The sequence below is a fragment of the Pleurodeles waltl genome, chromosome 11, assembly GCF_031143425.1.
Source record: "Pleurodeles waltl isolate 20211129_DDA chromosome 11, aPleWal1.hap1.20221129, whole genome shotgun sequence".
Lineage (NCBI taxonomy): Eukaryota > Metazoa > Chordata > Amphibia > Caudata > Salamandridae > Pleurodeles > Pleurodeles waltl.
Window position 1 is genome coordinate 351,257,862 of NC_090450.1, and position 23,312 is coordinate 351,281,173.

At 43.5% G+C, this 23,312-nt stretch overlaps 1 protein-coding gene across 1 annotated transcript in view; it reads right to left on the reverse strand.

Moving 5' to 3' along the window:
* Nucleotides 1-23,312, reverse strand: part of SNED1 (sushi, nidogen and EGF like domains 1) — a 2,603,997-nt gene that overhangs the window by 315,069 nt on the left and 2,265,616 nt on the right. The window contains exon 28 of the mRNA XM_069213662.1: nucleotides 17,973-18,060. Within this exon, the coding sequence (XP_069069763.1) occupies nucleotides 17,973-18,060 (88 nt within the window). The remainder of the gene's footprint in view (nucleotides 1-17,972; nucleotides 18,061-23,312) is intronic.

Genomic DNA, 23,312 nt, shown 5'->3' on the forward strand with positions numbered 1-23,312 from the left:
TGGTGAAAGTCGACGCCCCAGAGCCATACACTTGTCCCGCCCTTCTCCTCTCCATCTGTGTAATATCTTCTGGTGTAATATATGTTTCTTGTAGTATGGCTATGTGGATGTGATGGCGTTTTAAGTGCGCATATATCCTATTGTGTTTAGATGTCCCCGCCATACCCTTCACATTCCAGGTTAGTATGTTATATATAGGTTCCTTGTGCATTATATTGTGTGGTATTATGTAGATCCATATGACTCAAACAATGGACCACATCCCCAATCACGACTCCGCCACCCATCCACCCACCGCATACTAGCCCCAGCAATCTCCCCCATATACCTGAGCCCCTGCACAGAGCAACATTGACCTTGGGGAAGGGGAATAGACCCCGGGATAGAAAGAGAGTAATAAAAGAATCAACAAAAAAGGATATTTTGGGCAAAGCCCAATTTTAAACGAAGTGGCAAAAGCTGTGCCTAAACTAGAGTCTGCACAGTTCAGTTCCATTCGGTGGTGGGGGACGTGGGTTGATTGCAGTTGGGCAACTATGTGGCCCACCTCCAGGATGCCTCTTTCCCTGCGTAGTCCTGAGTGTGGTTGTGCTGTCTAGCACTGGTTACCCGCGGCTTACGGATCAATGTTGGATTGGCCTTGATCGCGGAATAACCGTGTTCATCAGTTTACGCTCACGGGGAGGGGGGAGCCCAACTCCGATTACTTCAGTACCATAGGACTCACACAGGGCACCCCCTTCGGGCGCTAATATTTCGTCTGCCAGACGCGGAGTGAGGTCGGGGCCAACCAGCAATTGGGATAGGTATGAGCTGGACTCATTTCCTGGTGAGCCGTCGTCATTAATATCTACTTTGCTCCTTGAGTCTGATAACGATCGTGCAAATGTGCTGGTTTCCTTTAAGATTTGCACTTGATCAGCTGCCATCTGTGACTTTGTTGGACGTGTCGCTGTGTTTGTCTTTTTCTTTCTTCTGAAGCTGGGAGTGATCCATTCTTCTTTTGCTGCATCATCTTTAGATGAATCGACCAGGCCCTTGGCATGTATCCGTCCATGCATCTTCGGGTGTGGGAAACATAAGAGTTTTTTCGTCGATAATTAGTTGGAGGCGAGCTGGGAACATGAGTGAATACGTGATTTTGTGTTCACGCAATAGGTATTTAATTTTGACATATGATGCTCTTTTACGCTGTACTTCCATTGTATAGTCTGGATAGGCTGTTACATTGCTGTTTTCTAGACTAATTGTGTTTGAGGTTCTGAAGTGTTGGAGGACTGAATCTCTGTCTCTGTAATTTACTGGGATTTGCTTTACTACCATGCCCCCATAGTACTCCTTTGATCCCTATGTTTTTGGACCTAGGCTTCAACCGTATAGCCCACTTGAGAGCTTTAAGACCTCTGCTATACTGGGTAAGGATTTGGACTGTCTCAGAACTTATTGTATATAGAGATTCAGTACTTGATATACTAAGGAGGCCGGAAGCAGTGACTATTCCATGGGTCAAGCACGTATCCAATTGGTTCCGTACTCTGGGACTACGAAGGTTTTGGGAAGAGCCACACAATCTGGAGAGATCTGATAAGATTCTTTTGAAGACAGTATATTGGTCCTATGTAAAAAGTAACCTGGTCCATTGTACATCTTACAGCCGGTTGACCAATTAATTTATTGATTTTAAGTGGTATCCCCAGTATGAACAATATCTTGATCTGATTCCCGACTTATTGGGGAAGGGTCTCTATGCACGCTTCCGTTTTGGAAGCCTCCCGTTGTTATCTTTAACCAAAAGCTGGGGTACCACTTCTGCTTCATTGATCTCTGCCCAGCTTGTCTTGGCTGCACTGAAACCATTGAACATTTGATGTTTTTTTGCCCTGCTTTTATTGTCCCAAGATCAAAATGGATTTGTGCAACGTGTTGAGATTTGAGCATGAGCCAGTGTTCTATAGCTATTAGGATTTTAAAGAGTGATACTTCAAAAAATTTAATCCTCGCGGTCAGCAAGTTCCTTGTGACCGCTTGGCGTATACAACATTGTTCACTGGAACAAATCTTTTAGTTGTTGTTATTAATTACCTATTTGAGGGTACGAAGCAAAGGGATGTATTTTATTTTTTTGTTATATTTTAATCATTGTATATATATATATATATATATTAAGTTCTTAAGCCAGTTTGTATTTTTTATCTTATGTTTTTAATTGTGTTATGCATGTATTTTTTATACTTTGATGGCCTTTTAGACCGAATAAAGCTATTGTTATTGTTAACTACTGATAGCAGGCCTGCCATTTCAGACTACAGGATCAGTCTAAAATGCTTGAACTCGTCTGTGCCCATACCATGTGTGGCACACCCAAAGCACTTTTTTTATATATATATGTCAGTCACCCCTAAGGAAGGCCTCCTGAGCCCAGAAGGCAGGATGAACTATATTAAAGCTGTGGACATATAAGTGCACGCCTATATGTTCTTCTAATGGGATTTTCCATTAAGGGCTACTATAAGTGACCAACGGTCCATACTATAGCAGGTGCTGGCACCAGGGTAAACCCAATGTTGCTAGCTCCATTATTGTACCACCAAAGTGGGTCTTGTTTGGTATTAAGCAACGTGCCTTCTCGCCTCTGACACATATCTTGCGTCAAGGGTGATGTGGATCAGAAAGCAACCTTAGAGGTTGCCCACAAGTTACCCCAGTTTTTTAAAGCTCTGGCCGCCAGCTCACAGTGCTGTTGCCAAGACAGGATTCTGACCCCATGGGCAGAGGTGTGAACGCTCTCAGGAGTCAGGACAAAAGCCTGGACGGTAAAGTCACACCTCCCTCCCTCCTAGGAAGGCTAATGAAGTGGCACATGAAGGTGGTGAGCTTCAAAGGGCCTCTAATATGCAATCAGGCTGTCTCCAGTGGAGGACGTAGCCCTCCCCCTGCCCCAGGCACATTTGCACCCAGGCAGGTGGGAAGATTAGTTAGTCAGGAGGCGTACACCCCCAGAAGGCTGGCCACCCCTCTAGAGTGGGCAGCCTGGTCTGCACCCTCAAGGAAGACATCTGACATCTTGAAAAGAGGCACAATGCAGGATTCTGGGTAGAAAAGGTGCCACAACTCACCAGATGTTACCTCAGGAGTGAATTAGCCATTGGCTACTTGTACCCACACCCCTAACTTCCCTAAATGGTGGATTTAAGGGACACCCCTGGCACCAGAACCTCAGATCTACAACAACTTGCGAAGAAAGGACAGGAGAAGACCCGAATCGGCAACACCAGGAACCTGCACAAACCAAAGGCATGATACCTTGAACCTGTGGCATCCTTCCTGGAACTGCTCGACTGCAGCTCGTCCTGAATCAAAGACAGATTCCCCCAGCAAGTGGGAACCCTTTGTGAGCCAAAGACAAGACGGACTCCCTTGGATTAGCAGCACTAGTCCCCTGCCAGCCGCAGGTAAAAAGCACCTACTGGAACCAAAGAAGCGCTGGCATTCAGGTCCTCCGAAGAATTGTCCAGTGCATGATGGGAAGGGTAGTCCAGCTCTCCACCAAGTGACAGCCAGCTACCATTTTCCTTAGGATCTCCGAAAGGGGAGCTAGCTTCTCCTCCACCTTATTGTTGCCAAGGCTTGTTGGTGGGCAGTCCGATCAATGTCACCTTTACTCGACACTTCAAACCTGAGGGCACATCGCAACATCCACATCCAACTTAACCAGCGGCTCAGTTGTCGAGTTTTTGCATCAGTTTCCTTGTGTGCGCTGTCACAGTGGTAAAACCAGCAAGTGCAGCTCCCGTTCAGCACCACTGAAAGCCAAGCACACCTCTGCACCTGAGACGCCCAAGCTAGGTAGAGTTGTTCTGCATGGTGAATCCTAGTTGAGGGGCCCACACAAGCTTAACCTCCAGTGGGTTCCCATTAACTCAATCTGCAAGTGACGGGAGCCTGCTGTCACAAGTACTATTTTTCAGCACCCGCAGCTCCTAATTTTCAGCACAAAGGACAGCCAGGACACCTCTGCACCTGGGTCCCATGAGCCAGGTAACATTGGTCTGACTGTTCCAGCTTGGTCCTGGGACGTGCATAACCTTAACTACAAGTGAATTCCTCTGAACTCACACCGCAAGTGACCACTAGTGATTTTTCCCACTGACCACAATGGTAAAATTTTGACAGCTTGAACTGCATTGAATTATTATTCCTTTGAAACTCCATAACGATTATTCGTATCTGATTTACTTTGTTTTGGTGACAAGATTAAGATCAAAATCTGCTTTAATTTTGTAAACTGGAATCAGACGTCTTTCGAGTCGTGTCAATTACGTATCATCCCTGTTGGTACTCTGAAATGCTTAATACATGCTACTCTAGTAAAGCCTGACTGCTCTTTACAACACTACCAGGAATGAGCTAAGGCTTTATTATTGTAAATCCAATGCACCACCTTTGGGGTATTTTGAGAATATTACATAGTGCAGCCTAACCAGCATTGTCGTAGTTTGACTCTTGCTCTAGGCAAGACTTCTCGTTTAAGGATGACAGTACTTGTGTTTGTAGGTGACTATGCCAATCCTACAACAAGTCGCATCTTCCGTCCCAACCCTCCTGGCTCACAAGAAGCACCTCACAAAAAATTCAAACAGTAAAAGGTGATTTGTGGCAGCCTTCACGCATGGACTCAAGAATGTGACTTCTCAGGGAGTGTCGTGGCTAAACGGAGATTACCCCTTTCTCACATAAACAAGATGTCTCAATCAAGTTTCACTAGGTTTTATTTAGCAAAACTGCAATCTGCGAAAAGTTGCATGGGCTGCAATGATTAGGATGATGAACAGTGCAAGGAACAGAATGATAAAGACAAGAGTCATTAATACAAAGACCCCCACCATCTTGCAATAACATGTAATGATATGACATGTGAAATATGTCCTAATATCCTAGCATAATGAGCCTAAACTCTAACCTAAAAGAGAGCTAGGTATGTTAAACCTAATCTGCCAAAGCCATGTCCATGAGAACAGCCTCCCAACCCTCATTACCTTGGAATGAGGTCTCGAGTTCAGACTCCATAGGGATACGAAGACAGGGTCAGCGTCAAGGCGACGTGCAGCATCGATAGCAGCAATGGCATCTGGTCGGAATCCCTCTGACTGACTGTTTAAGTGAGCAGTATTTATACAGATCTGCTTGGACCCCTCACATAGGTCTGTTCACAAACAATAGATATGCTTCGGACGGTAATTTATATGAACAATTCCCTCGAAAGCGTGAAGAGGGAATGTACCTAATGTGAACACCTACAGTTTGTTTATCTTTGTCGCTTGATATTGACACCTTAGCGCGGTAGCACTGATAACACAAACTTAACCATGGGCCTAACTAAAAACAAGGCAGCCATCTTAAAAGATTTAATTAAATAAATGCGCTAAAACAGAGTAAGCTAAGTGAATAGGTCAGGTGGGCAGGAGTCTGCAAGCCAAAGGCTAAGCAAACTCCTGTATCCCATTAAAACAAACTAGGATTCACTACAGCATCACTGCATAATACTCCACTTTCTGCCATTAGGCTTTTCCCTCTAATGGTTGTCTCTTGACATTCTCAAACTTTGGGAGGTAGGTCTCTCGATCCACTATCAAATCAAATAGGAGGATCTGCTTAAGCCCACAACGATGTCACTCCTTCATTCATGTTTCCTGTTTCCTTCACCTATATTGCTTTTGCTCATGCTGCTGGGAGGCAACCTCATCACTTGATCTACTCTCTAGCTTATCTTCATGGCCCCTGTTATTTTCCTCCAGGACACCTATTATGTTAGTGCAACCACTGTAGACACTTTATTGATGAATCGTGCTTCAGACTCCCAGCTCACTTTGAGCATAGTCTTCATGACGTCTATTATTTTCCAAATCCCTGAAGGAGTCTAAGGGCCTCATTTCAACCCTGGCGGTCACCGACCGCCAGGGTTAAAGTGGCATTCATACCGCCAACAGGCTGGCGGTACAAAATGGCATATTTTGACCACAGTGGTCCCGGTTTACCGCCATGGAGGTCCCGGCGGTTGCAAGCAGCGCTGCCCTGGGGATTTTGACTCCCCTTACTGCCAGCTTGTCCATGGCGGTAGACGCTACCATGGAAAGGCTGGCGGTAAGGGGACTCGCGGACCCTTGGGGGCCTGTGCACTGCCCATGCACTTGGCATGGGCAGTGCAGGGGCCCCCAGGCACAGCCCCATCACAATTGCTTGGGAGAGAGTGGAAAACACGATGGGTGCTGCTGCACCCACCGTAACGCCACATTCCCGCCGGCTCCATTAGGAGCTGGCTGCAATGTTACGGCCCAGCGGGGATGTTGAAATGCAGCCGGTCGGTTTGCGGCCGCATAGGTGGCCATTTAGTGGTTCAACCTTGGCGGGCGGCGGAGGGCCTAATTGTCACCGCCTGTCTCTCTTTGTAAAGCGTTTATCTGATCTTAGACTTCAGTAAAGAAGCAGTTCCATTTCAACTGAACTCATTTAATACCCTTCACACAGTCAACCATGCTATCTTGACCAAGGCTAGCAGTGATAGAGAAACTATGAACAGGTTTAGCTCTTTCTTTACCAATTGGTTACAGGCTTTATCCATATACTGCTTTAGATTCCGTCTCTTGTCCATTTCTCATATTAATTTCTCTGATTACTCCCCCGACCCTTGCCCCATTGCCCTTGTTGTGAAATGTACATGTCCTGCTGCCAGCAAAACTTACACAGTTTCAGATTATTTTAGAGAGGAGAAATGAAGAAACCAAAGACATAAGCACTCTAGAGGATTTCCTCATAGAATATAAGGGCAAGGGGAGGATATAGCTGCTGGTGACAAATTCCACGTTCGAACCTCTTGTGTCACCTGACCTAAACTTATCAGTAGAGCAGGATGCAAAATGGATGCAAAATGGAGAATCCCTCCTATAGACCTCCCTACTGTGAAATAGTCTTCGAGGGTGGCCCAACTACTTGCACTAACTTTAAAATTTCATCTTAGAGCAGCAAATGGAAGAACTATATAAGACACTTAATGCAGACATACATTCAATAGACCAAGACACACCTGTCGAACTGACTACTTTTTAATTCGGTTGACGGGCTGGTCTTTTGTCCAAGATATGGTGGTTATTGAAAGGGTGGACAGCGACTGTAAAACCCTTAACCTGTCACTGCTGGGTACACCCGCTAATGTCCCTCCAACACAGGGTTGTGTACAAGTCAGGGACATAGTTCTCCAACAACGGAAAATATATTAGATGGGGATTGGGTTGAAAAGCACCCAGAGGCCTTGGACCCAGTGGTTATTAAGGTCAAGGAGCAGGTAGAGCTATTAGATAGTTTGACACCAGATGAGAAAAGCTCTATTAAGACTCATGAGGCACTCTTCACTAATATGAGACATCTTTTGGCGCAAGACATCAAGTGTGCTCTTATGAGCCAGAAGGAAGGACCTTGGTACACCAAAGCCTGTAGGTTTGCCATAACGGAGCTTCTGATAGCAGTCATATTGAAGAATGGGTTGCAGCTTGCGTTGTGCAGGGCAAATTACAAAAGTGAACTGGTAAATGCAAAGAGGGACTGGGAAAGTGCACATTGGTACTCACAAGTTGTCCCATGCTATGTCTGCAAAGGACAACACAAGGTTTTGGACAGCTCTGGATTTGAGCAACAATGGCAGCAGGAAGACAGTAATATATTATGTGCAACCCTAGGATTGTGTATCCCACTTCAGTAATCTGTATTCCTGTAGTGACAATACAACATGGGTGGGTACTGATCCCATGCTAGCATCCAAACTAAAGAATGAAAACACTCTGGTATTTGAGCAAAGAGAGACAGTAGAGGCGATTAAGTCTAGTCCACCGGCAAAAGTACCAGGCCCTTATCAGAACCCAAATGAGTTTTTTAAATCACATCTCGAAGTTTGGGGCCTTTATATGAATCATCTTTTGAACTTTATCCTAAAAAGCATGCAGATCCCCACCACCTACCTCACTGCAGAGATTATCCCAATCTGCAAGAAAGGCCAGCACAGTGTTGCAAAAAGTAAAAAGTATAAATATAACCTGCGTGTCAATCCAGTCCCAATAGAGCAGGTTTTGAAATCTGATAATCTAGGGATCAGGTTAATACCGAACCTGGATTGGTCCAAGCCAGTTCAAAAATCTGAATGCGATTTGATACATTATACCTCAAGATTGTTAAAGATTTTCAGTAAAACCAGCTCAAAGAGAGCTGCTCCAGCAACTGAGATTTATAATGTGAAGGCACTGGGAGCTGTCTTGTATGGTTCTGAGATCTGGGATCATGCTAACTGTAACATTCTAACAGCAGACAACAGATTTATCAGGTCCCTCTTTGCTGTCCCAAAGAGTACGCCCCTGACCACATTATATCTCGATCTGATACTAAGACAAAACTCCTGGAAAGTTGATCTTAGGCCTCTGCATTACTGGCATAGATTATGGTTGTTGCCTTTTTTTAGAAGCGTACAGAGTACCCTTAAGGATCTCTTGGCCTTGCCTAGTGCCAATAAAATTCCAAACTCAGGAATCTGGCATTGGAGAAGCTCTGGGCAAGGTCAGAGGAATCCAATACCATCTCTAAAATAGCCATTAAACCGGCCTACTGGGAGCATGTATCCGTAGAAACCATTTGCAGGGGCACATTATTCACAGAATTTATTAACTTCAAAATGCTGCCTAGATATGAAATGTCGATCTATGAGTTCACCCCCCTTTTAACTCGTAAACTGTTTTTACACTGTCTTTTTGTATCTTAAGCACAATTATTGTAAACCTGCATTGGTCCTGTTGTTCTGTGTTTAGTGGAGTAGAGGAAACCGCAGACAATTCGTATGAAACAATTTGGACCTGTTAAAAATGGGTTTTCTGGTTGGCTAGGGTATGCACCGAATCCAGGAAGAACCCACCACTCCAGTCAGGGCAAGTAAGTTACACGCTAAAGATAACCTGTGCTCACCCTTTGTACCTTGGCGCAGAGCAGGTAGGCTTACCCTCAGAGGCATTTTGTAAAGTATTTGTGCAATATGCTCACAGTGATAAGGTGAAACACCACAAACAGACTCTACACAAGATTATGAAAAAAGGGACTCTTTATATAGTAAACATAAGACACAAAATGATAAGAAATCAATAAGTATCATATAAAATAGAGTATATGCCAATTTTAATGGTAAAGAGTGGAAACTGCAATGAACGCCTATACACACCTAACTGTAAAAAGAATGCACTTTCAAATTCTACCTCCTAAGAGTTGGGTCTCCATTGGTGAGTCATTTCTAATGCCACTAGGATGACTTTTCAGCAATAAGGCGATATACTGGTAGTGGTGAGGAGTACCGTACAAGCCAGAAGGGTCCGCTTGAGTCAGAGTCAACGATCAAGGAATTCTACGCGTCACTGGGGCTGGATCTGCAGTCAAGGCAGAGAAGGGAACGGCATTTACCGCCAAGGACCAAAATGCTGCAGGCAGTCTGGGCACAGCATCTCATACGCTTACAGTGGGGCCACCCGGGCCCAAGGCAGGACACAACAAGCACCCGCTGTGCTAGCTGCAGCCCGGGAGTCACACACTCTGGTAGTTCGGTTAGGTAGGCCAGGAGCCGCACACTTTGGCAGTTCTGATAGGCGGTTTCTCCCAGTGTGTAGTCCTCGCGGCAGCATGACTCTCACATTGATGTACAAAGTGCTTGTTGCAGCGATCTACACCCACAATGAAAATCAGTTGACATGTGCTGACACTGTTGTCTGTTGAAGTGCTTCTCAGAGCTTAGCACTGACGGATTCATGTGGTGCTAGTATCAGTCAGTCCCAGCAGTTTATGAGGTCTTTTGTCCCCCTGAGACCTCAGAGGAAAAACAGGGGTACACAAGCAAGCTTTCTGGAGATGTCTTACAATTTCTTCTTGGTATAGCAAAGGTTAGGCTCTGCACATTGTCAATCCTTCTGGCACTGCAGCCTTTACTCCAGCAGAGCTTCTTTTTGATCCAATAGTGTACTACCTGAGTGGGTCAGGAGACCCAGTACTTATACTGATAATTGCCTTTGATTTGGGGGGATTGACTACAAAAAAGTTCCTGTGAAGTGCAAAGGTCCACCTTTCAGGTCATCCTCGGCTTCAGACTGCCAGTGGGAGGTAATCAGCTCCTTTGTGTAGACTCTAGTCACAACCCTTTAAAATGTAAGTGTGAGCCCTTCCCAAACTCCTCCCCTGGAAGACCCATCAGTATGCAGATGAATGCAGATATAGCTGAGTATCCTGTGTTGTGGGTCTCTGAAGGGAATGCACAAGTGTAGCTGTCACCTAGCCCAAGCCAGACATGTGTTGAGATAGGCCGTGGGCTCACAGGGCAGAGAGTGCAGAGAATTGTTCTATAAATGGACAGGAGCATATACTGTAGATGCATCATACGAGACATTTCGAGGGGCTGATCAAGCGGGTACATTACATTCTCTTCCCAACAAAGCCTCCATAGTAGTTCTCCCCAAGCCGGGCAAAGACCCTCTTCTATGCGGTAGCTATCGCCCTATATCTCTTCTTAATGGAGATATCAAGATACTGGCAGGGATTCTGGCATCTCGCCTCAGGAAGGTCGTCCCTTCTTTAATCCATCATACCCAAGTGGGTTTTGTTCCGGGACGTTCGTCAAGGAATCACCTTCGCACATTATTCAACGCTATTTGGACGGCCCGGGATTCACAGGAGGAGGCCCTTGCCCTCTCACTTGATGCTGAGAAAGTGTTCGATCGAATAGAGTGGTGGTACCTATTCAAAGTATTGCGCCGTTTTGGTCTAGGGACGAATTGTATCAACCGAGTACGTTTGCTCTACGACACCCCGACAGCCCAAGCAAACTGGGGCGGGTTCCTTTCTGATGTTTTTTCGGTCAGTAGCGGGACACGCCAGGGCTGCCCTCTGTCCCCGTTATTATTTCTTTTTGCCGTGGAGCCTTTAGCAGCACTGATACGCAATTCCAACCTTATATCCGGCATCCCGGTCCTAGGCGGCCGATCCACCATTTATTTGTATCCTGATGATATTCTCTGCGCTCTCACCGACTTATCCACTTCTCTTCCAGCTCTTCGAGCTGTTCTGGTGGAGTTTGAGCATCTTTCAGGCTACCGGATCAATTGGGACAAAAGTGAGGCGTTACCACTGTCTCCAGTAACAGTTCGTGCTTCAGTCCAGGGATTCCCAGTTAAATGGAAACAGTCAAGTCTTCGTTATTTGGGTATTGATGTCAACAGAGGTTTGGACAACATGGTGCCGGACAACCTGGATCCTTTAATTTGCAGTATGAAACAGGATTTTGCGAAATGGACCCATCTGGGCCTCTCTATGTGGGGTAGAGTTCAGGTGGTGCGAATGTTGACCTTGCCACGTTTCTTATGTTTTAGGTATGCTGCACCTACGAATGCCCCTGTCCCTCCTCCGAGAGACTGATCGTCATACCCGGTCTTTTGTTTGGGGATCCATGCGTCCGCGGTTGCCCTGAACCACTTTACTTGCCAGACTTGAGTACGGAGGTTTGAGTCTCCCCTCGGTAGAACATTACACCTTGGCACTACACCTATCACAGATGGTCTATTTACTCCCAGGAATAAAGGATCCACCACATTGGGTGGAAATTGAACGAATGCTTTCATGTGCCGAATCAGGACTCCAGGTTATATACAACGCAGATCCGATCTCCCACCGAATTCACAACCCTATGATTGGAGCCATGCGAACTGCATGGCGGCAAGCACACTGCTTACTGAATGTAGATCCCTACATACGCGACAGGGCAATCATCTGGGGCAATAAAGGTTTCCTCATTGGGGGAAAGACCATTTTTTGGAAGGACTGGGGCTTGAAAGGTCTCACAAGGGTAGATCAGTTCCTTACGGGGGACAGATGGAAGATGTTCCCAGAACTCAAGGAGGAATTTGGTCTCCCCGAACATCACTCGTGGTGTTTTATACAGTTCAAGCACTGTCTGATGAGTCGTCTTGGGAACCCCCTTCGATGACTCATTCAATCCCCAATACTTCATTACTTGGAAACCTAGGGGCAACTGATGGGGGCTGTATCAGGCCTACAAGCCTTGCTAAATCGACATCTCTTTTCACTCCCCCTCCTGGTATCTCTCAAGAATAAGTGGGAGGCGCGTCTACACATTGAGTACGATTTGGAGGACTGGGCGGATATAATCGAGGCCAGAGACCATGAAGCCTGAGAGGCGCGCTCAAAATTCAGTCTTTTTGAAACGTTACATGATTGGTATTGGACCCCCCAGAAGCTCCGTACAGCGGGGTTACTACATCATGCCTCCTGCTGGAGATGTCCTCATGTGCGCTGCGATTTACCTCACATTTTACATGACTGCCCAGCCATACAGCCTTTCTGGCAAGCAGTGGGGGCTACTCTTAGGGAACACTACCCTTGCCACCTCCCCTTACCCCTCACCTTCTCTTGTTGCATGATACCGGGGTGCTCCCTGATCTCTCCAGACTGCAAAATCGCTTGTTACACACTGCACTAGCCATGGCAAAGATATGTATCCTCAGATATTGGCGAGCAACACTTGTACCCACCCACGGGGAGTGGAGCTCTGCAATTTTCAGGTTGCCTCCCATGAGCATCTTATTTATGACGTACAGGATAAGACAGATGTGTTTCTACAGACATGGACACCCTTTCTCTCTGGGCCGGTGAACTGATTATCCCCCTTGCGGGATATGTCACGGATGCCCCAGTGGCACTGCGCCTTTCCGATAATCTTTATCTTAACCTTATTATTATACCTCAGTACAAGTCGGTCCTTATTACCCTTCTTTATTCCGCGTTGGAATCCACCAAGTGCGCACACGCATTCTCTTCACACACTCCTCCACACCTCTCCCTCCTTCCCTTCTGAACGCTGATCTTTCATAGACGTATCTCCTGTTTTCCTTCCTCCTCCCCTTTGGGTCCTTTGCCCCCCCCTGGTCACTATTACTATAGTTATTCTTATTCTTATTACTATTACTATCATCATCATCATTATCATCCTCATTCACATCACCATTATTCCTCTCGTTATCATGCTAATTTTTATTTACACCTTTTCCCGGTTTCTGTCCTCTCTATTTTTCCTTGTACCTTTCCTTCTGCCTTTTCCCTTTCTGTTTCCTTCTTTGATATTCTCCTCCTCTCCCTCCTTTTTCCCTCTAGCTACCATTTCTTCATCTCCTTATACAGCTCTGGTTTTCTTTATTTGTCCTTTTTTAACCCAATTTTGTATAAATTCCTATTTTGTCAGATATATTTCCCTTAACTATGACTATATCCATGTCATTGCACATCACTATTTAAAGACACTCATCTCTCTCCTACACTAGGCTACCACTGAGGCGCTCATTTTCTCCAATATCTCTTCTTTTATGTCTCATTTTGGGTCTTTCTTTCTTTAAGCCCAAAGGAGGAGTCTTACTTCCCTCCAGGGGTCCCATAGGCCATCATGTACCATCTAAAGTCAGATGTACCCAGCTTGGAGGTTCTACAATGCTATCTGCTCACGGCATTTTGATGCCCCTTTTCATTTCCTTCCCCACTCAGTTGGGGGTCTTTGTAGCTACGGGACCTCTAATGATGTGGCAGGTTGGAGAGGGTGGGTCTATAAGCCCTATTAGGAATACATGTACTTGTGTCCTCTTTTGAGGCCTGAGATGAGGTAGATAATTACATAACTTTACATAATTGTAAAATGGTGACGCTGACTTGCTCCTATGAACACATGTTAATTTATTCTATTCTATTATACTTTTTATAAGTATATAATACGGCATTTTGGTATTGTATTATTTTGTTATTGTATTATAAATGCTACATATGGTATATTTCAGTAGATGTTGCATATCTTAGAAATAATTACTAGGTAGCAGTCATTTTGCAGGAAGCTTTGACTCCATTGATTGTCTCTATTGTTTCATTTGTTTGACATCTCGCTGGTGTGGCCCTTTCAGGTTTTCAGTTGTATGATGCATGTGGATTTTAAGGGCTTACTGCTTGTTCTCTGTTTCTGTATGCTGTATACTGTTTTGAAAAATGACAATAAAAATATACCACACAAAAAAATGTTTTAATAATAAATCTGACTTTACCAACAAGGAGGATTTATTATTATCATTCCAATGGTACTAGACATAATGGAGCTACTCCTCTCAGATCAGGAATTACAACTTAAAGATTTTATAAGGAATTTCCAATGCTGGCCTATGAGAGGGGCAGGCCTCACAGTGATGAAAAATGACTTTAAGAGTTTGTCATTACGAGGACATGAAAAACTTAAAGGTACATGTCCTGCATTTTGCTTACATGGCACCCTGCCCAAGGGGCTACATAGGGCTTACCTTAAGGGTGACATATGTAGGAAAAGAGGAGTTCTGGGCTTGGCAAGAGGTTTTAAAATGCCAAGTCAGGGTGGCAGTGAGACTGCACACGCAGGATCTGCAGTGGCAGCCTTGAGACATGTTTACAGAGCTACTTAAGTGGGTGACACAATCAGTGCTGCGGGACCACTAATAACATTTAACTTACAGGCCCTGAGTATATAGTATACCACTCTACAAGGGACTTACAGGTAAATTAAATATGCCAACTGTGGATACACCAATGTTACCATGCTTTAGAGGAGAAGCGTGTGCACTTTCGCATTGATTAACAGTGGTAGAGTGCTCAGACTCCTAAGGCCAACAAAAAGATACAGCAACAAAACAGAAAGTGAAAGCAAAAGATCTGGGGTAAGACCATCCTAAGGGTGCCATGTCTAACAGGACACAAGTGTGTAATATTTGCACATTTGAGATTTCTTGCCTGCATGACACTTATGGTTATTGATCAGCTGGTTTAAGCATGTATTGTATTTGAGCTTTTATGATCCCTGGTGATCGTTATAAAGATTTATGATGGTTATTTTCCAATTATTTTGCATGATCATAATGTGAGCAGCAGCACTGCTTACTTTTCAAAACAGGTGTCTGCATCCAATCAAGGCTGGATCAAATGTATCTTAAGCTGAACTTGAACTAGACAGATATTTTGTATATGACAAACACAGATCCCAACAGAAAAAAAGAAGTTTAATTCACCTGGGTGAAGGTAGTGATTAAGAGCACTGAGGGCATTATTTAGGATTTGGCGGTGCAGCCATCACAGAGTACGGTCCACAATCACAGCCTTGATCAGCGCAATGTATTTGGACTTGATTGGCTGTCAGACAACCTCTTTTTCCCTGAAGCAGATCCAGCCTCTATCGTGGGAGCCGCTTTGCATTAAAAAACACATACAGTAACTCTAAGTCCCTTAAGATTTTGTTATGTCACTACAATTTTAAATGCCTCTTGCAGTTGTTTGTATGCATGTAGGTAAGGTATATATGTATAGTGCCAACCTCTAATCTCAAGGATATACAAGAATGTTGGTATAACCCATGTTTCTGTGATGAGAAGGGCATGAGGTCTGCAATACGCAGGGCCACTGGAATTAAGCAGTGGGGAACACCAAATTATGCAACAGCGTTGACTAAATTATGCAGCAAGGAAAAGCAAATTATGCAGCATAATGCAGCACATTTTTTTGATATTATGACTTCATTCTTTGTCATTTTTACATGTAGTAATACTGTCAAGGCAAATATTGCACCTCATTAGTACCAATTTAACAACCAACTACGTAAATAACCAACTGAAAGTGAGCAGTTAATCTTTACAAAGGGTTTTCTAATGCAAGTAACTTTTGATCCGTTTGGCTAGAAACAAGGGGCCTGATTACAACTTTGGAGGACGGTGTTAATCCGTCCCAAATGTGATGGATATACCACCTACGGTATTACGAGTTCCATAGGATATAATGGACTCGTAATACGGTAGGTGGTATATCCGTCACATTTGGGACGGATTAACACCGTCCTCCAAAGTTGTAATCAGGCCCAAAATGTGTTTTTGTTAAAATCTGCAGATTATGCAGTAGATGATGAATTGTGTGGCAAATGTCGCACATCCTTAATTATTGATGAGGTTTGTGATGTGTGGAACATGGCAGACTGCAGCGGTTGAGATAACACGTATAAGCTAGTGTATGTTTAGAAGTCTGATGATGTAGCGTAGTTAGTGTGTATAATGTAGTATCTATATATTGTGAGGATGCAATAGGAGAGTTTGTGTGATCTGGGTTTAATTGTGGTGGAATATATTGACTGATGCTGATTGAGACATCTAATAGAATCTAAACCTTTAGGTTCTTGCTTTTGTTGCAGGGCGGTGCAGAGGTTCTGGCAAAAGACGCTCCCTGGCTGCAACACTCTCAAACAGGTGATGCCCTTGTCTGGGCTTTGTGTTAGCTAGCAATGTGTGGGTGGTGGCTGTCATGAGGAGCTAAATGAAGTATGACAGGAGTCAAGGGGTTTCATGTGGGAACTAGTGATGTCTCTTCCTGTAGAGATGGACATTGGGAAATTAAATGAAGTCACTTCCTCCAGATGTAGATGCTGTGGAAAGAGGCTTGCTTGATTGGCTTCTTCTTTTATACTTTTAGCAGGAAACCAGTAATGTAACTTCCTGCAGAGGTCGATTATGGGAAATGCATTGATGACAGTGCCAAGAGAGATGGATGCTGTAGAATTAGGTCATCTATTCTGGTTTCTTCATTTAAGGATGTTTTTCTGGGAACCCAGTTGTCACTTCCTATAGCGATGAATGCTGGGAAATGCAGCAATATCGCATATCCTTTAAAATGGAGTAATGTCACTTGCTGTAAACATGGATGCCAGGTAATGAGAACTACTTATCTGGTTTCATCTTTTAAAGAAGTTTCAGTGGAACACAAGAGATGTCACTTCCTGTATAGAAGTCCACTTGTCTTCTTGTCTCCTTTTACAGAAGGCTTTGGAAGGAAACCATTGACGTAATTTCCTATAGGGATGTTTGCTGGGAAATGCAGTGATGTAACGTCCTGCAGAGAAGGATGCCAGTGAAGGACTCCAAAGGAGTATGGAGTCCTAAATAGTAATGACTCTGGCGTTCATTTGTATTTTCCAAATCCCCTATTTGTCCTATAGCATTTGCTACCATTCCCTTAGGCTGGTGGGTAGCATTCAAGAGACTACACATAAAAAAACTTGAACTAGTAATCAAAATAACCTCTGCTCTTCTCGTTTGACCATTGGTGTTCGACTGGACGATCACAGACACATTATTTTGCTATATCTATCAATATCTTTCAGGAGCTAACAAAAGTGGCATTTTGCATCTTTGTGAAGTACACGATGTAATGGGTAACTGCCACAATTTACCTTTTCTTCTACTGGCCAATAGCTTGGTGGTGGCCAATGAACACCTATGTTTGCTATTGAGAACAAAATCTAGTGAAGCATGGCTGTTTTCCACCCCATGAAGCCTGTTCAACTTTCCACCACTTTTCTTTATCTATAAATGCTAAACCGTTTTAGTTATTTCCTATAGGTGTTTGCAAAAGTTGATCAGGGAAAATATCAGACAAGAGGTGGCTACTTGACTTCATATTCCCTGCTTGTTAGACACTAGCACACAGAAAATCAAGTCTGGTAAACTTGAGGCCTCATCCTTTCACAAGTCCCGGTTTCCAATGGTAAGACCTTTGAAAAAAGCACATGTCCAAGTCATTCGGGATGTTTATATCCTCGAATATTTCCGTAGTATAAAAAAGCAAGAAATAAAGCCTTTGTAGCAGTTATGTGTACAATATAACACCCGCAGGAGCAGTGATGTAGGAGATTCTTCTACTCAAAATGATAAATGTATTAACCTATGTTATGGAGTATTCTGGCAAAGAGCGAGTGATGGAGTAACCCTTCAGTCTGCAATTTGTGCAGAAGTTAGGCTATAGAACTCCCCTCTCCCCAATCTTTTGTGTAAAGCACCTCTGATACTTACTGGTAGTGGCACACTGTCCCTTCCCAGAAAGGAAAGGATTTGGTCTCCGAGTACAGCCTCGTGCAGGGGTGCGGCACCTTTTTACAGACTAAAAACAAAGAAGAAAACAAGAGTTACGTATATTCTAATAACATCTGTTATTTACAGCAAGACTAATGTAGCAAAAGCTATATAAAATCAAGTACAGTCTTTGCTCTCCCTCTGCTTCTGATAACGCGTCAGAACCTTGATAAGTAAACTTACAAGGAGACACGTCTAGGCCAATGAACCTTTTGACCACGTTTGGGGACTTTCCAGAACGAGGTATCCGTTTAGCACTGCAATCAATAGATCAATAACCTCGTCAATATTTACAATAACTAATCACTCAAGCTAATCAATAACGTTAATATATATCAATACAGTGGACGCACCATGACCTTTCAGCCATGAATAACCACAACAAATCTAGTAATAGTTAGGATATTTATTCCCTATAAGTTACAATCTAATATCATGTTTATTTGTCTCAACAAAAGCAAGCACATCAAAACCACTATAAGGTGGCAACTCGAGCAAAACCTTATCAAAGCATAGATCATGAACATTAGAATAAAGCACGACGTTAACATGAGTCAACTTTAGCAGAGTATCATTAGTACATTATTCAACAAAGCAAGAATTCAGTCATTTGTCTATTTGCATCCAATATTAATGAACTCCTTAACTAACCTCGAATTAGCATCAGCATGTTGGGCTTCATGCAAAACAATTTGGCAACATGAATTTGGAAAACATCTAACTATGGCCTCTATCAAAAGAGCAGTTGGTACCTAGAAAGAAAAGGCAAATAGACAATTACAATTTCATCAGATAGTTACCTACCCGAATGAGTCAGCAAACAGCGTCAGTCTTCGTCCTCAGGACATCAGTTGATTCGCCATCAGCCAGGATAGAGTAGACAAGTCTCAGTAGGGCATGGCAAGAAAAGACTCTTCCCTCATAAGGAGGAGAAGTGCATATCGGACAATGGTGTAAGATGAGGATGGTTTAAAGTATCAGACAGCCAACGGCAAAGTCTCTCAGAATGGCAAAGAATGGCTTCAAGAGTGGCAAAGTAATGGCTAAGAATGGCTCATTAATGGCTGATTGTTCTTCGGGTCACACTGTTATATCAAAGCTGTTGAACAAGTCTCTAATTTCCCATTGGGCAATATTTGGTGCATTGTTATCTCTGTCCAATAATCCGTCACACACCTTACTAGAATTTTCACCTAAGACAGTTCTCATGCAGTTGATTGGCTCCTGTGATTGACGTCTTCATCGGGTGGAATGTCAGGTAGGAAAAGTTACACTTGTCGTTCCAGTCAGCAGTTCCATTGTCTTCTCCTAGTCCAGGCGACCTTGCACCTGTTGCGAATTACACTGTTGCATTCAGCAAGAATGTCTCCTTGAGCAAGTGGGGTCCCATGAGAAAGAATTTACTACAGCTACACACATATCTCTAGCTTCTGGAAAAGTACAGCTTTGTGTCCTTCAGGAAAGTAGCACATTGCATGTTAGAAAACACAGTTAATATGAGACCAGACAGCTAGGCCCAGACCCTAACTAAGGCCTAGTGATTAATTTGGCAAAACCCTAATACATAACTCTTAATGCTAATACAAAATCATACATTAGTACATCGTTAATTCATTAGTAGTCAGTTTCATTAATCACTGTATACATTAGTGGCCACTCCCTGTGGGCACATTTAGAACGCGTACATTATTTCTACATTAACACATTTTCTATGGAGTTTCACTACACATTATTTTGCAAGCTTTTCATATTAATATTAATTCTAAAAGTCATACTCCAACAATCCCTCCTCTGATGACTCGTGTCATCACACAAACCTTTTTCTTTTACAATTTCATCCTAGAATTCTCTCATCTCAATTTCTTTCCTCAACTTTGCCCCTTCTAATTTTGCGCTGAACATTTTCTCCCTTTTCTTTTCTTCCCACCTCTTATTATTTTTTGCCATTTTTAATTTAATTATTTTACTAATTTTGCATGACAGCCATATTCCAAATAAGCAAGCTAGAACAATCAATATTCTCTGTATTATTTTTGCCAGTATCCCATGCCAAATATTACTAAACCAATTTCCCACTTTAGCAAGTACCTTTCCAACCTTTTCCCAAACTTCAGGTTCTTTCAGTTCCTTCAAATCTGTACTATCTCTTGTTAGGTTAGTAAGCATACTTCTAATCTCATTACTATTATCAGGTATGTAAGCACAACATGAGGCTCATTAAGCATTTTACAAACTCCGCCATTTTTCTCTAAAAGAATGCCTAAAGCAAGCTTGTTTTGAAGAGTTATAGCCCTATCTGCAGCAAGTTCAGTATCCATTAGGAGTATAGCCCCTGTAAAATTTGTCAGCATGTTATCCACAATAGTAGACAACTTTTGAATCTTTATGGAGTTCAAGATAACTCCCACTGAAGGAATTATTGCTCCAAATATGTCTCCTACTACACCAGCAGCAGTCTCTCTCCTTTGTCTAGTACGATGTAATTCAGACAATTTCAGAAACATTTTCAAGTCCTCTAATTGATATATCTTTGGGAAAACTATTGCGAAATAACATGTCCCATACCATCCCTTTGGAAGACGGTAATAAGCATTAAGTCCACAAATATAATAGATCCCAGGGATCGCTGGACCCTGTCCATTTAACATGAACGTCCATTTACTCTGATACAAAAAGACATGCTTACATTCACTTGTTCCCACAAACACATTGTCATAATATGACTTTGGTCACGTTATACAAAGCTTGCCTACGTGTAGTGCATCTAAAGCTAATTTCCCTTGTTCCCTAACCACACTGTAACTCTCACTACTAATAAAAGCTCGCTGCTGCAATCCTTTCTCCAATTTCCCCTTCAATGCCCTCCTTCTATCTTCCCTATGATCTAAAAAGCTTTTCTCTACAGATGTAAGCAAACATGTCAAATTATTGCGGTGTGCATAAGATGTACTAATTGTTAATGTTGCTTCAAAGAATCTCTTAACTAATTTTATGCTATAATATTTAGCTACACTATTCAAATCCTCTATGATAGGCACATAAGAAACCACAAGATCGTGATTTGAATAAAAGTATTGAATCTCCTCCTGGTTATAGAATCGTGTTAGTAACAGACTACAGCTTATCCCATATGTTAGAGGCAAACTATGGTAAGGAACTCCCTCTTGCACTGAAACAGGAATCTGTGTACACTCATAACAATCTTTTGCATCCATAGTGTCAACATATTCACTCAGCAAGCGATAGGAAACATTAGTTGATAGTTCCCCTTTCACATTAGTTCCCTCATGCAAATATCTTGTGTCCTGCTCGAACCTCTCCCAAGCTGTTAGTGTAGCGGAGGTCTCAGGAATTGTAGCATTGTTAGTTTCACTCTTATCCACCAATGGCATTCCCACAATCAGAAATATGATGAATATCACACACACGACCCCCAAACAACACCCAAACATTTACAACGCCTACTTCCCCTATTATCCTCTCTAGTGTTAGCCATGATCTGTAAAGAATCAGAAAGCGAAGTATTATAAGTTCAAACAACAACCAACAGAGGATGGTTAAAGCCTTTTTTTTTCTTCAGCAAGTTAAAGCAAGCGAAAGTCGTCCTTCAGCAATTATTTACAGCTTTCACATTCACTCCCAGGATCCTTGTCAATTCCGGTTAGCAGCTTGTCAGTTTTCAAAAGTCAATTTGGTTAACAGTGTCACATCCGGTGATTTATCAGTCTCTTTTCTCAGTTTTCTTTGGCTCAATATTCATATAAACACAGTCTCTGTCTATGGCCAGCTCAGGTACCAAAGTACTGACCTGGGACTTCTCGAGCAAAACAGAACGCCAAGAACTCTTGATGCCACTCAGCTGACGTTGCATATGCCCATTCAGGACCTGTGTACCTTCTGTTTGCCACTCTCTTTCTTTTCAACTTGCGATCACCCTGCAATTCTCCTTCACTCAGATCTTCTCTCCTTGTTGTATCGACCTCTTCCTCTATTGCATCTTTGACAACCATGTTTCCCCTAGTCACTTGCAGTTCTGGCCACTTAGCTCCTTTCAGTGTCTCTCTGTTCTTTGATCTTCCCTGTGGCAACTTGTCGCCCTCATCTGACTCTATGGTATTTTCTCTTGATGGACCTGCAATTTGCTCAGGAGGAGTCTGGACACTCTGACTCTCTTCCGCCTCAACTCCTTCGCCTTCTGGGTCTGTCTGGGGCTCAAATTCTTGTCTGTATCCGTCTGCTTCTGGGAGAACCTCCTTCTGACTCGGTCCTCCTGGCGCCTCAGTTGAGATAGGCTCACCTTCACTCCTCTGGGTCTCTTCTCCTTCGTCTCTTATCGGAGTGACCAAGCCGTCCTCAACGGGCTCTACTTCTGTCTCAGTTCCCCTTAGATTACTCTCCGGCCCTGAGACTTCCTTTTCTGTTGACGTTACTTTTGACAATTTGTTTTCCTCGTCGGTTGGGCACGTCACCTTTTTCGTGTGACTGGCATGGATCCAGTTTGGAATTCCCACACACTTCACAGCAGTGGTAGTCATTAATATTACTTGATATGGCCCCTTCCAACGTGGCTCCAAACATGACTTCCTCATGTGTTTCTTGATGACAACCCAGTCACCAGCTTTCAGGTTGTGACCTGGATCATTTATCGGTGGCAGTGTGGTAGCTTCCACCTGGTGAGAGAAAGAGGGGACCATGTCAGCCAGACCCTTGCAGCAGTCCAACACCATATCATCTGTGATATTCACAAGAGCATTTGCAGGCACTGCGGGCAGTCCCATAGCTCGGCCTATGAGAATTTCATGAGGAGACAGTCCTGTTTTCTTGTTGGGCTTGTTTCTCATTGACATTAGCACCAAGGGCAATGCATCAGGCCATTTCAAATTTGTAGCTGCACACATTTTTGCCATTCTCGACTTCAGGGTGCCATTCATCTGCTCCACTAATCCTGATGCTTCAGGGCGGTAACTACAATGCAACTTCTGTTCAATGTTCAATGCTGCACACAATAGTTTAACCACCTCGTTGTTGAAGTGACTTCCCCTATCTGATTCTAAAGAGATCGGAAACCCGAAACGTGGAATCAGTTCCCTACGTAGCAGCTTCGCTACTGTAAGACTGTCATTTCTGCGCTTAGGGTAAGCATCAATCCAGTGACTAAAAATACACACAATCACCAACACGTATCTCAGACCTCCACACACAGGCATCTCAATAAAATCCAATTGCATTCTGCTAAATGGACCTCCTGCTCTCCCAATGTGGCTTAAATTCACCACTGTC